Source organism: Falco rusticolus, chromosome 8 (genome assembly GCF_015220075.1).
Source record: "Falco rusticolus isolate bFalRus1 chromosome 8, bFalRus1.pri, whole genome shotgun sequence".
Lineage (NCBI taxonomy): Eukaryota > Metazoa > Chordata > Aves > Falconiformes > Falconidae > Falco > Falco rusticolus.
Genome location: NC_051194.1, coordinates 1,558,607 through 1,572,511, shown reverse-complemented (window position 1 = coordinate 1,572,511; position 13,905 = coordinate 1,558,607). Strand labels below are relative to the sequence as shown.

Below are 13,905 nucleotides of genomic sequence, written 5' to 3'. Positions count from 1 at the left end.
TGGGAGCCATTTCAGTTATCTGATAACATTGGGTTTTGTTTGTTGATTTTGTTTGTTCATTTGCTTTAGGCACACGGTGGAGTTCCTCAACACCTATGTAGCAGCAGAGTACAGGAGCTTCTCCTCCGTGTACATCAGACCTTGCATCACAGATGAATTCTTACCAGGTCATCTTTTAGTTGTCTTTTAACACAAGCCTAGGCTTTTCAGTTTCTTCTTTTACAGGACTATTTGTGTAAATGGTAACAGAACTACTCTAGAATCAGCATAACCTTCAGGACCCATAACAAAATAAATGCACACATTGCAAGCTACTCATAGTGGTTTAAGATACAGCTGCAATATGAATAGCTTCCAACTCAACTTCTACATAAGAGTCTTAGCACAAACATCCACTTGGTAAATAACAGTTGCAGCACAAATCCCCCAGAAATGTCCCACAAGATTCTTGCCAAGCTAAACCACTCAGAATACATATGGAGAATATAAAATTTGTGTTTCCCAGCGGGTTAGTCTAAAGGATCTAACGTTTTAGTAGATCTTAAAAATGTAATGTCAAACAAAGTAATTTCAGCCTCAAATTACATACCTGTGATATTCCATTAGTGACAGCTGGTCTCAACACTGATTTGTTCTGCCGGTTAATACATGGACAATTGGCTTTAATACCCCATTTGCCTCGTGCTGCATGAACCATGTCTCCAATGTTGTAAAGCGCTAGAAATAAAGTTAAAAAGCTTTAGTATCACAGGTAAAGAAATATAAAACCATCACCTTAACTGTAATATAAATTCAGAGGGGTGGGTTTTTTTTTTTAATTGCTACTACTAAGTGTCTTCAAGATCACATGCTGTAACAAGATACTTGTCTCTGAATGCTGTGCTAGCACCAGCTTCATGATGTCACTGAGAGGCTGTCAAGCCTGGTAAATGCTACAGATCATCATATGCTCCTACTATTCCACGTAGGGTCCGATGATACTACAAGGCAACTTCAAACCATCAAAAGAGAATGCATATCCCTTGGAGCAATGCTAAAAGGAGCTGGAGCACAGGTGATGGCCTCCTCTATCCTCCCAGTAAAAGGAAGGAGGTAACGAACGGGTGAATGCCTGGCTGCATGGCTGGTGCCATACTCAAGGCTTTGGCTTCTATGATCACAAACGTAGCTTTGAGAAGCCAGGTCTCTTGTGAGCTAATGGGATTCACCTGCCCAAGTGGGGCCAGAAAGTCTTTGCCAACAAGTTGGCCAGATTTATATGGAGAGCTGTAAACTAGATTTAGGGAGGGAAGGGGATGGAGATTTGAGCAACAGAGAAAAGCCAGGGGCTGCTGATGTATTAGGAACCAACAGGGAAACACCTGTGAAACACCTCAAAGGAATATGGGCACGTTCCTCTCAAGATGTGACAAGGCTCACAGCCCAGCTGAAGGGTCTCTATACCAATGCACGCAGCATGGGTAACAAGCAGGAGGAGCTGGAAATCATTGTGCAACTAGAAAGCCACGATCTAATTACTAGTGCTGAAAAATGATGGGACAAACTGCACAACTGGAGCACTGTGGGAGGGTTGCTCTCTACGTAAAAGAACGGATTGATGGTAAAGAGCTATCTTTAAAAAACAGTGAACAGGTTGAGAGCTTAAGGGTAAAGATTAGGGACCCACAAAGGAAACCTCGCTGTTGGTGTTTACTACAGGGCACCCTACCAAGGGCAGACTCTTGACAAAGTGTTAATTCAACTACAGAAAGCAACAAGTCTGTGAATGACGCCAAGCTGAGTGGTACAGCTAATTCCCTGGAGGGAAGAGATGCCATCCAGAGGGACCTTGACAGGCTGGAGGAGTGGGCCCACGTGAACCGCACCAAGCTGAGCAAGGCCTGGGTTGGGACAGTCCCTGACACCAACACAGGCGGAGGGATGAACGGATCGAGAGCAGCCCTGCAGAAAAGGACTTAGGGATACCAGCAGATAAAAAACGGGACGTGAGCCGGTACCGTGCGCTCGCAGCCCGGAAAGCCATATCATATCCTGGGCTGCACAAAAGGAAGCGCGGGCAGCAGGTGGGGGGAGGCGATTCTCCCCCTCTGCTCTGCTCCACCCCTCCTGGAGCCCTGCATCCCGCTCTGGGGTGCCCAGTACGAGACAGACACGGACCTGCTCGAGCGGGTCCCCAGGAGGGACACGACAACAGTGAGGGGGCTGGAACACCGCTCCTGTGCAGAAAGGCTGAGACAGCTGGTGTGGGGCAGCCTGGAGAAGGGGCAGCCCCAGGGAGACCTTGTGGTGGCCTTTCAATATATAAGGGGGGACCATTAAGAAAGATGGAGAGAGACTTTTTACCAGGGCCTGTAGTGACAGCACAATGGCTCTAGACTGAAAGAGGGTAGGTTTAGATTGGACGTAAGGAAGGAACTTTTTACGAGGGTAGTGAGGCACTAGCACAAGTTGCCCAGAGCAGCAGCTGTGGATGCCCCTTGCTGGAAACGTTCAAAGTCAGGTTGGATGGAGCTTTGAGCAATCTGACCTAGTGAAGGATGTCCCTGCTGGTGGCAGGGGGCTGGACTAGCTGATCTTTAAAGTTCCCTTCCAACCCAAACCATTCTACGATTCTATGATTTTTAAGAAGAGTTATGTAAAGAGTCAAGTAAATGGTCAGCACTCGCCATTTGCTTTCCCTCCCCCCAGTAGAAAAGAAAAATATCTTTCTTTTAAGTTAGCCAGATTTACAGATACAACTGAAAACAGCTGAGCACAAGAAGTCCCAGCTAGTATCAGAAGGGTGTTGACTTCAAATCCGTAGCTTGACTTTACTTACCTTCCCTTCAACCTTTCCACTCTAAAAGTGGAAATCTCCTCTATATTGATGCTAGAAAAGGTATTGGCTAGAACACCAACTACCTTCGTATTTTTTCCACTTGCTTGCTCAGAATTGAGACAAAATTTGGAAGTTTTCCCTTCAGGTTTCAAGCATTACCTGTACCAGGAATTATCTGTGTCGGCATAAGATTCTCTGGTTCATGAGACTGACCCTTTGCACACTTCAGCCATGAGAAGACTTCCTCATCACCAATCTCCTCTGACTCTGGAAAAAAGACACAAAAAATTATAAAATTTCGTACAAAAGTCACTAAAATTTAAAATACAGAATATTTCTGCATCAGTATTGTTTCTTTAGATTCTTTACAGTGCAGGAGATTAACCTGGTGATCTCAGAAATAAACTATAAATACAGACCATTAGAACAGGATCTACAGCAACTTCTTTGCCTCTTCAGATTAAAAAAATACCAGTCATTTTTCCTTCATCTCTAGTAGCTTGTCATTTGCAAGCACCTAAAAATCTTGGCTTCTAGCCTCAATTTTTAAATATCATACTCTTGTTCTCATTACACCTTCCTAATTTATATAATTCTCTTTTTCTTGTCATAATCTTCCACGTTTGGGTTTGTTTGTTTGTTTTTTTTCCAACAAAAAGCATTTGCAGATCAGATCCAGGAAGCAGAAACTAAGCTCTACTGTCAAGTGTATCTACTTACAAAGCTAACAAGTAGCAAATTAGTAGTTTGAAAAGTAGTCTGGCAAACTTGTCATTCTTCAGATTTTAAACTAAGCCGGACCTACAAACATGTAGCTGCATACACTGCATGCCATTCTCTTCCTTTAAAAAGGGTAAGTGGGGTACCATATGAGAAGGATCATATAAAACTTCATTGCACGGTCCTTCTGGACCTGGTATCTGCATAGGGTGTTTCTACAGCACAAAAGTTCAGAAGCCTCGAGGTAAGTAATTGTATTTAAGTAGTGCCTTGTTTCTAAATTTTGGCCCATTCCAAAATACCAGAATTGATTAATAAAGAATAATTACAATACTGTTTTCAGGAAGACGACATTGCTAAGTGATATATGCAGTCCCAAATGATTTTTCCAAATATGTACAGTGCCAGATAGCTGAAAGTAGAGTAGAATTTCTTGTATTTCCACTGTACCCTGGTTAACCACCATCTTAAAGACCATTATGGTCTCTTCTGGTATATTCTGGCAGAAATTCATAGGCTTAATTATTATACTGGTTCTAACTGGGATGGAGTTAATTTTATTCATAGCAGCTTCTGTGGTGCTGTGTTTTAGACTTGTGACCAAAACAATCCTGATAAACACACTAACTAGCTATTGCTGAACACTGTGCAGTGTCCAGGTTTTCTCTGTATCTTACCAGCCATGCACCCACGCCCTATCCGAAATACTATCCAGTATTTTGTACATCTACTCCACATAATAACTAAACTGTCACCAATAGCCTTATACTTATTAAAATTGTCCATTGTCAGCACCCATGCTACCAAAGTGGTCTCGATACAGTAAAATACACAAAAAAGCAACCAAGTATTCACTTTTGTAAACACAGCATGCCTCTATTTGTTAGAAAATTAACTTATTGAACTTCTTCCAGAATTACAAACACTAGTGTATCAAGGTAAAAAAAAATAAAAATAAAAAAAAATCAAACACCAAAAAACCCCCAAACCTTTCCAATCTAACTCCTTGTTACAGAAAGACTCTGCAATGTCTGCTTACTAGTTCATCTTGCAATGGTTCCAAACTGTTAAGATATTACTTAATTTTTCTTTTATACTCTCTGAGGAAAAGATGGAACTATACAGTAGTCTGTTTCTGTACACAGTCTACGCCTGCTGATGTTGTAGCTTTTGTACTAAAATTCTAACCAAATAGATAAACCACAGGAATCTAAGGAAACAAAAAATGCAACAGTGACATGAGACAGTAGCGCCAAAGTTCCAAACCTCCAGCCTCCCAAGCTGATACTAAGTCTCCCACAAAACCTTCAGCCACTTCCCAGAAACTATCTCCACTGAAAGCCAGCCTGTTCAAAGATTACAGTGGGGAGGCAAAAAAAATCCAGGGCTCACCGCTACGTGGACGATTCTTCCTCAGCCGGTAACAGTCCAGACAGACCCCAAAACCACACTTGCGACAAACCCAATGAATATTGAAGAGTGTTGTCTCACATACATCACACATTTCCCTCACGCCACGTACTGCTCGCTTCCACGCCACTTTCTCTATATAAGAGAAGGAACATTAAAAAAATCACTGCTTTGACATTCTGCATTTCTCCCACCTAATCTGAGAATATCACAGTAACATTGATAAAGAAACAAATCACAGAAATACAACTTGAGTGCAGAGTATAGAAACACATACTTTTTTACATCCAGAGACATATTCTGTGTGTCTCTCTTTGCTAATCCTGTGACGCTATTAAAATACTCACTTCTAAGAGTGGGTATGGTCAAGTCCCAAAATGCACACTACAAGGGAATGGAGCACCTTACAGAGTAGTAACTGAATTCCAAGGAGCACTTATGGAACTTACAGCAAAAATATAAAACTTCTGCTAGTTTTATGAACAAATAATGTGAACTTATAAAACTGTTAAGAATGCATTAATTAGATGCCTGTCAACATCTCGGACTCTAAATCAACACATTCACTGTGGAAGGAGAAGTTCTCTCCAAATGGCTGCCCTTGTACTTTCCAGAAGCTAAAGGGAAAAATCAGATGGTCAGAGCTATCCATGTGATGGGCTGAACCAGGTACCTTCAGAGATTTTTTTTCTAAACCCACTGGTCTCATAGTGGCAATACTGGCAACTAGTTGCTCAGCTGAGTCCTTGCAGGCTGAACACAGGTACTGCTCGCTCCCTAGAAAACGCTGAACTTTAATGTGATGTCCCTGGAGCATAACAGGATAGGAATATGTAAGAAAAGCTGCTCATTAAAGCACTGCTAGTCAGTGTGGCAAGTGTTCTGGACTTATTTCTGTTTTCTTAGGAGGCACAGGCCAGCTCATTTCTGTATGTATCTATTGAAAAATATTGTAATGATGTCTGGGAAGTTACTGTTTGCTTCCTTGATAGTAATGATGCACTGATCCAAAAGAAAAATCCCAAATGCTGGTCCCACAATTACACACACCCCAAATAAATTAATATAGCTTTCTCTTTGGAAGAAAAGGAGAAGCATTTTAACAAGAAATTATATTACACTTGCAATTCTATTCCACTGCATTGTACACACATTACACAGAGAAGATGGACAAAAAACACGGCAAAAGCCCCGCTTACGATGTGGCTCCACCATCATCATTGCTTCCTTCTCTGACATAACAAGCTGGCAGAACTGGTCCCCAACATTGGCTAGGATATATTTAGAAGTTTCCAGATCGATCCCCTCTGCAGGGGAGGAGGAAGGAATCCATAGGCTCATGGCATCAGGGTCACTCTGTTGTGGGTTCAAGAAACCCTCTACTCGTAGAATACCTTTTCGGGTAAATATCAGCCTGCAGAAAACAGGATGGAGTAATTGAGAAGCTGCTCAATCACCTTTAATTAACTTATAATGCCATCTATGTCAGAATATAAACCCAGAAAGAGGAAAAAAGGTTTGAGCTAGAGCGCTATACCCTACAGCCAGTGCAACTACTATGCAAATCCAAATAACAACAGAATAAGGTGGCATAAAGGCACAAAGACACCCACAAAGGCAATGGCCGCAAAACCCACTAGAATGAATCCCCTTGGTCCAGTAAGTGTTGTTGGGAAATTCCATATACAGAAAATTGCTACAGCTTGTTAAGTCACATTCTCTATACTATAGATGACAAAATTCAATTTATTTGGGCAGCTGCATGATTCTGCATGTAGAATTCTACATGGTTCTCATTCTCTATTTTAACTCAGAAGAAATTTATTTCCCAACTTTTGGGAAACCCCTATTCCAGTTCTGGCTAGGGTTGCTAGCACTTGGCCACTGTTCTAACAGTTCACATGACAAGACATAAAAAAATCCTTATTATACCCAGTGTTCTTGCCAGTGCTCTCCACAGAGACGAGTCACAACTGTTTTACCAATAGCTGTTGACCCTCCTAGTCTTTGTGTTCTAGGAGGTGTAACAACATTAAGTTACAGAACTCAATGCCTCCTGCCAATATTAAAAGGTAACTTCATTTTTCAGCAAAAGTAATCTTGTCTTTAACCTCAAAGCTAGATTAATTTTTAACAAGTTCAGGAAGAGAAGCAGCTATATTCCTTAGTGGATGGGTGGCACATATTAAAAATTCACTTAATCCTTTATACGCCAGAAGGCGAACAAACATGTTTTTGGAATAAGATGCACAGCACTTACTAGAATAGGCAGTTAAGGAACATGAAGAGAAGCATGACAGGTCGACGAACTGTAAGATGTGTACACAACACAGAAGATACAGGCAATGTTCTACTGTAACAGTCAGTTCTGTACTCAACAAAACCTAGTCAAACATTAGCCTCATGCTGGCAATGTTCAGTTACTTGTTGACTGAATTAAGATTTTATCTCTGTTCTGAGCTCCTTATGAAAAGGAGAGAGAACTACCACACACAAACTTCTACCCAGCAGTACAATTCTACCCAATAAAGCAAATTCAATCTCCTGAGGCTCGACCTGGAGGCTCGCTCATAGTCCCCTATAGCTGTATCTTCCAACAGCAGCTCTTCCTGCCCCAGTAAGGGAATTCCAGTGAGGTGATGCAGGGAAATGCAAGACACTCAAAAATCTTCATTATTGCACCCAAGTACATTAAATAAGTAAAGTGTAATTACTTTGTGCTTGGACACGGTCCAAGCTCTGCACATAGACTACATAAGAAGGAAGGAAGAATTCGAGCACCTCCGGAAATGGAAGAAGCGACAGGCCACAGTTGAGTCATCCTGCTCTTGCTCCTTAAATTTGCGGTACCGCTCCAGACGGCACTCCCGGCACTTGTGCAGATGTGGAGCTACATTGATGCAAGAGCCATCCTGGAGAAAAGGCTCACCGGACTGCTTCAGCTTCCTCACCTTACTCATATCTTTCAGCACAGACTGGCCAACTGGGCGAGGCAAAGTAGAAGTAAAACTCCATTAGTTAACCGTAACAGCAAAAGGATACTGGCCCCAGTAAACGTGTTTTCGGAGATCTGTATGCTCATACCCATGCAAAACCAGTAAGACTGTTCAAGTCTGCAGCACACCACACTTTTGTCCTGACAAATATATGCTTAAACATTTCTTAAAGTGGACATATTAAACACATACAAGAAGCATTAAGCTTTAGACTTGTAAATATCCTGCATGCTGCCTACTGAGCATAAATGAGGTTTACACCCGTGGTTAGCTCATTGCACAGGAGATACCCCAGTATCCCACCTCCTCGTGCTTCCAAGACAACCTGCATTCAAGTCATCACCTTTTAGGGGAGCTGTGCGGGGCCGGCCCTTTGGGGCTTGCTTCCCTTTTCCTTTCCCCAGCAGCAATTCAGCATTGTGCTCTGCATTGGGGCCCAGCTTTGCCATCAAGTGGTCTGGGATTCCCTTCATACAAGCCTTGGCCTGCAACTGGTCTTCAGAGTCACTCAAATCTGACAGGTCACTATTGGTACTGGAGTCAGAGTCCTGTTTGGATGTCAAGCTCCGCTCATCTAGAGAGAACCTTTTCACAGCTTCAAAAGGGGCTTTGTTCTCCTGCGAAAATTCTGCCTGCGAAGAGAAAAAGCCAGGTGGATGTCTGCCAAACACATTAGAAAAAGTTTTCAGAAGAGGATTGTCCTGCTGCCCAGGCCCAACAGCTGGTTTTTCTTCTGTTGGGCTGGAGGAAAGCGTGGGCATCTCAATAGGCTGTGTCAGGTTGCTGGTTGGTGAGCTGGAACGGCCATTCCCTACAGTGGAAGGGCTCTGAACACCAGCAGCAACGGCTGAACCGGGAGTACCGGAGATCATCTTTGAGGAGTCAGTCGTTATAAACAAGGTTTTCTTCTTAGCTAGAGAAGAGTCTGTAGAGGTGAGTGACTCTGGCCAGCCAGAAGTGGCCTTATGACCCACAGGTGTAGATGGAGTAGAAACTGTCTGAGATGAAGATGCAAAGCCACTGAAAGGACTAAGTTCTGCTTTCTCAGCAAATGCCAGGAAAGGGTTTGAGGGTTCCTCTCTTGATAGCTTTGGGGGCTGTAAAAATAGGTTTTCATGACTATCTGGGGGACGAGTATTCAACAGACTTCGTGAAAAGGCTGGAGTAAGGGTAGGCATAGATTCCACAGGCAGCTTCCGCTCCACAGAACTGCCAGACTGGGCTCCAGGTTTAGTGTCCGCTGAAAGAATTTTACTTTTACAGATCCCAGCACCCACACTCTCTGTACATTGCTTGAATGAGTCCCGACTAGAGGCATCCTCAGTCAAGCTCTCTGAAATGACTGTGAAGTAGTTACTGGAAGGTAGATTTTGGGACATGCATTGAAAAAACAAGTTCTTGGACAGATCAGAATCTTTCTGAGCCTCTTGTCCAGTACTACAGCCAAAAGGAAATCCAGAAGGCTTGCTTTCTGGAGTCACCACTCCATTTGATTGGCTCCTTCCACCCCCAAATACCAAGGACTGGGAAGCACTTGGGAGAGAGACTCCAAATCCAGAAGCAGCCAAAAGTGAATTTCGGGAATTCTGAAACAAAATTAAAAAGCATTAGCCTAGTAAAGAACTCTTGTTTAATTCAGCAATACTTTGGTTCATCTAATTCTATGATTAGCATTCTACTTATCCACTAGTAACAGAAACTTCCAGCAGAATTATTTACAATGAAGAAACTTCTTTAAAGATTCTGCTGAACTGATTTTTCCTACCTACAAACTATTGAAATAATAAGTTAATGGTGTCTGTTACATACTAAAGACACATAGAGAAAATGAACACTGAACATCTTATCATACTTTAGAACAAAATTGAGGCACAAGTGAACTAATTCACAGAATAGCAAGTTATTTATTTAAACTGCTAACTGTTTTAATTTGTATCAGCAAGATGGGAACCTTAACTGAAACTGCTTTTCAATAATCTCCCATCTTTCACCCTCCCCCTCCAAGATCACCCTTGAAATAATTAACTTAGTTTGCAAAGTTAATTAAACAAAGAAAGCCCTCTAACAGTTAGAGAACAAACTGTTCCTGGTCACAGCAAGCCACATTTGCTGACAGGTAGAGAGATGCCTATGACACGGTGCCTTCCAGGGTATTACTCAGTGGAGGTTAAACACAAAGAGCTTCATTTTTGTGATCGTCAAATACTGTAAAGTTTTCTGACTTGCAGATTTCTACTACACCCTTAAGTGTAATATGGAATATTCACTTGCTCTCTTCTCAATTTATACTTATTCAGGTTTTCCAAATCTCACAGTCCTACCATAACCGATTATATCCTACAACTAACTCATCAGTTCTATTCCTTTCCTTGGAGTTTTCTTGAATCAATACACTTTTTTTCCAAGGCCATGTTAAACCCCCGTGCAATACATGCTACTGGTCATTACTGTCACTACACACCTACCACACTCCCAATTAATGTTTAGCTTGCTCCTTTTCATCAGCCTCCAGCTGTAGTAACTTTAATAACATACTGATGTCCCCCATGACAGTTCTTCCAGGTATTAGAATTTCACGTATTTCTTTTTAGAGCCAAAGTAATTTTCAAACACTGAGTTCTAACAGTTTTAAAAAGCATGTGAATATGAATGCAAACCAAGCCTATTAAGTCACCTCAAGGACCAAATCACACTATGATAAAGTGGACAGTCTGAAGCAGTAACACATGTGAACTAACCTTCTTATTGATCTATGCCAGGTTCCCACCCTCAAGGGAAATACAGTTTGAAATGAACTACTGGTCTGCTGGCAAATTCTGAAGCCAGATTATTAATAATGGTTTAAAACAAGTGTTTTGTGGCTGGGGAGATGGACAGAAGGAGAGGTGATACCAAAATTTCTCAGTACAATTGAAGTTTCTTCCTCAATACCACTGATAGGTAAAATTTTGACCATTCACCTACACAGTTTGTACTTATTCCCAACTCTGATTTATTTTTTTTTTTTCCTGTGTGGAGGGGTGGGGAGTGGAAGGGAGAGCAGGTTATATTGTACCAGTTTAATTACGTAACACTCCTGTCTTCTACAATTCTGTTTCTCCTTTACCTTTCTTCCTTATCATCAAGGAATCCTTATCCCAAGGTAAACATCTCACCATTTATCCCATTCCATTAGCCAATACAAAAGACAGGGATGAAAGTAATCCATTTCACCTTCTGGCAGTCACCTTGGACTCTCTAATGTATCACCCATTTTCCTCACTTTTTTTTATAGAGTAGGCTACAAGTTTCTTAATTTTTGCTGTACTTCCTGAGGTAAGGTTTTGTTTTTATAAGCCTTCATTTCATTACCAAGTTTTATATTTTGTATTTAACAGCATTTCCCTTCTACTTTTCTCCTTGAAAACAAAGGCACAACTAAAAGGTCTTCAAGCTACTTCCAGACTGAGCTCTTTATTAAAATTTATTCCAAAGGTACCCTTCCCAAATGTTTTAATTATTTGTTTTCAGCCCTAGACAGTATATATGTGACTGGCTCATTTTTCTACTACAGAGATATCATGGCTGTAACACACAAGCTGGGCACCTAGAAAAGGTCCTCTAAATGTAGCCTTATTGTTTTTCTGGTTTTGAGGCTTTTTTTTTTTTTTTAAGCAACTTAAATGTTCAGCTAAGTGCACATTCTCATGCATATTTGTTTATATAAAGGGAAGAGATATTAAGCAGGTTATCTTCCATATGACACAACAAAATTATATTAAGTACAGTTCTTAAAGTGTCTTTTTAAGAAAATCTGCGTTTCTCAGATTAAGGCTGAATAGAGAAGAGTGCTAAGAAGTTGTCTCTTACAACTCCTCCATGAAATATCTTAATTTTCTTTTGAGTTCTTTCTTAGATCAGGTAACAGAAAGGTTTCCTTTGGGAGGGGAGGGATTCATCAGAGAAAAAGTTGTTTTCCCAGTCCCACAGACACTCCGTAACCTGAATATGTTGCAGAACATCTACTGCAAATCTGCATGTCTGTCTTGAATATGCTGGATCATGAGCTACTCACCTCTCCCTGGACTTGTGATCGTCCTGTTTTCAGTTTCTCCTGTCCAGTAACAGCTGGCAAACTGGTATCAGAGATTCTCACAGTTGTTGGTGTCAAAGCAGTTGTAGTAACTGCAGTTGCAGCAACTGCAGTTGCTGAAGTTGCCGTGCCTGGGCCAACCTGTTCCAGTGATTTTCCTGCCTCTTTACATCCAGATCCAACTAGTAACGTTTGTCCAGCCACAGAGGAAAAGGGAGTGAAGGGCAATGGTGTGTCACCACCAACTGGCTCATCTTGGACTACTAGTGTTCGGCCATTTTCTTTGGTGTAAGTGGCAAAGCGAATATTGCGATTAATCTGAGGAATGAATGAAGGTAACTGTTTGGCCCTTGGATCCAGTCCTGTTTCGCTATTGGAGCCTCCTTTCCAAGAACCTCTGCTTGCCTCACCTCCATCACTACCATTGCTATCCACCTCACCCCTCTCCTTTAGCTTCTTCGATGCAGGATCACACCCAGAATCCGAAGCATTTTTCCTCCTCCTTCCATCCTTCCCCTCCAGGCTTTCCTTCTTCTTTTTCCCTTTAGACGATTTAGCTGCTTTTAGGCCTCCTCCCTATAACAGACAAAACCACACAATCACTAAACAGAACAATCAGGATACCTGTTCAAACAACACTTTTCTGTTAGAACAGAACACATTACACTGCTCTTGAGCTTAGGAACATTTAATCACAAACTGAGACATCTAAGGAAAGATACCATGTGAACAGAACACAAATGTAAGTGCAGTGTCTTGTCTTTTTTGTACTAGAATAGGCCCTTCACAGTAAGATTTTTAGCTGAGCTAGTCTGCTGTAGCACATAGCACATCATGACAGATTTTGGGAGACATGCAACACAATCATGCTCCAACAGAGTTCTTGCTAATGCATGAAAACTATTTGTACACTAAGTTTTGCTAGGAGTCTAATTCCCACCATTCTTTTGAAGGGCATGCTTTCTGTCCACTACCCAAAGCCTACAATATTTAAGCAAGCATATAAGCCTGTTTTAGAGAAGCCAGGTGGTAATTTTTAGAAATGCCTAAAAAGGCCTGTGAAGAAGCAGAGTACCCTGTTAGAAGAAGGCAGTGAGCAGAGAAACATTATCAGAGCACGACCCCTTACAATGGAGCACAGTCATGATTACTGACCCCCTCCCCCAAGATCCATGCTGAACTCCATCTAACAGCCCTGAATGAAAAGAGAAGACTGTTGAAAGAAAGCTATGACCATCCTCAAAGTGGAAGAGGAAAATTTTCCTCTTCCAATTACATTATCAAAATCCCAGTGAACACAGCATCAGTTTTCAGTTGCTTCCATGTTTTAGATGTTTTATATCTAAATATTTATGAAGTTTCACTGTATATACAAGACCTGAACTGTTGTAGTACCTCGCTTGGAGATGTGTTATCCATCACCACATGAATCAGTCGAGGATCCACCGACTTTATTTCACCACTCTAATTTTTTTTCGGATTGATATTGAGGAGGTAGGAGGAAGAAAAGAGGAGGTTAGTTTTTAATTTAGAGTATAAAGTATCAACATAAGAGACCTTAAACACAGGGTTACTCTGCAGCCCCTCTCCAATTTGCCTTTTCTTTCTGCCCCACTTTCTTAGTAAAACTACAGCCTTCCAGTCTACCTTCTATCCTTTTGCTCATTCTCTATTTAAAAAACTTTCAGATTTCATTCCTACCATTGCTTCCTTGTATATTTCTTTTACTGAGCATGTCTAGAGGCACTCACTGCATTAAACATGGCTGCTCTTAAATTTGATTCAGTATTGTTCTAGCCTTCCACACATTCACTCTGCCAGATGTAGAAAAGACTGCTGGAAGGAAGCACATAAATTTATGCTAACTATCTTCATCAGCATCTCCCCAA

General features: G+C 41.5%; 1 protein-coding gene across 4 annotated transcripts in view; it reads right to left on the bottom strand.

The window, feature by feature from the left end:
• KDM3B (lysine demethylase 3B) overlaps nucleotides 1-13,905 on the bottom strand; it is a 65,449-nt gene that overhangs the window by 23,666 nt on the left and 27,878 nt on the right. For all 4 annotated transcript variants that reach the window (XR_005105714.1, XM_037397120.1, XM_037397122.1 and 1 more), the window contains exons 6-13: nucleotides 13,412-13,480; nucleotides 11,999-12,592; nucleotides 8,288-9,530; nucleotides 7,730-7,931; nucleotides 6,148-6,362; nucleotides 4,931-5,083; nucleotides 2,978-3,085; nucleotides 590-717 (exon numbers count right to left, since the gene is read on the bottom strand). Coding sequence is in view for 3 of the 4 variants with exons in the window: in XM_037397120.1 (XP_037253017.1) it covers nucleotides 590-717; nucleotides 2,978-3,085; nucleotides 4,931-5,083; nucleotides 6,148-6,362; nucleotides 7,730-7,931; nucleotides 8,288-9,530; nucleotides 11,999-12,592; nucleotides 13,412-13,480 (2,712 nt within the window). In the remaining variant the exon portion in view is untranslated. The remainder of the gene's footprint in view (nucleotides 1-589; nucleotides 718-2,977; nucleotides 3,086-4,930; nucleotides 5,084-6,147; nucleotides 6,363-7,729; nucleotides 7,932-8,287; nucleotides 9,531-11,998; nucleotides 12,593-13,411; nucleotides 13,481-13,905) is intronic.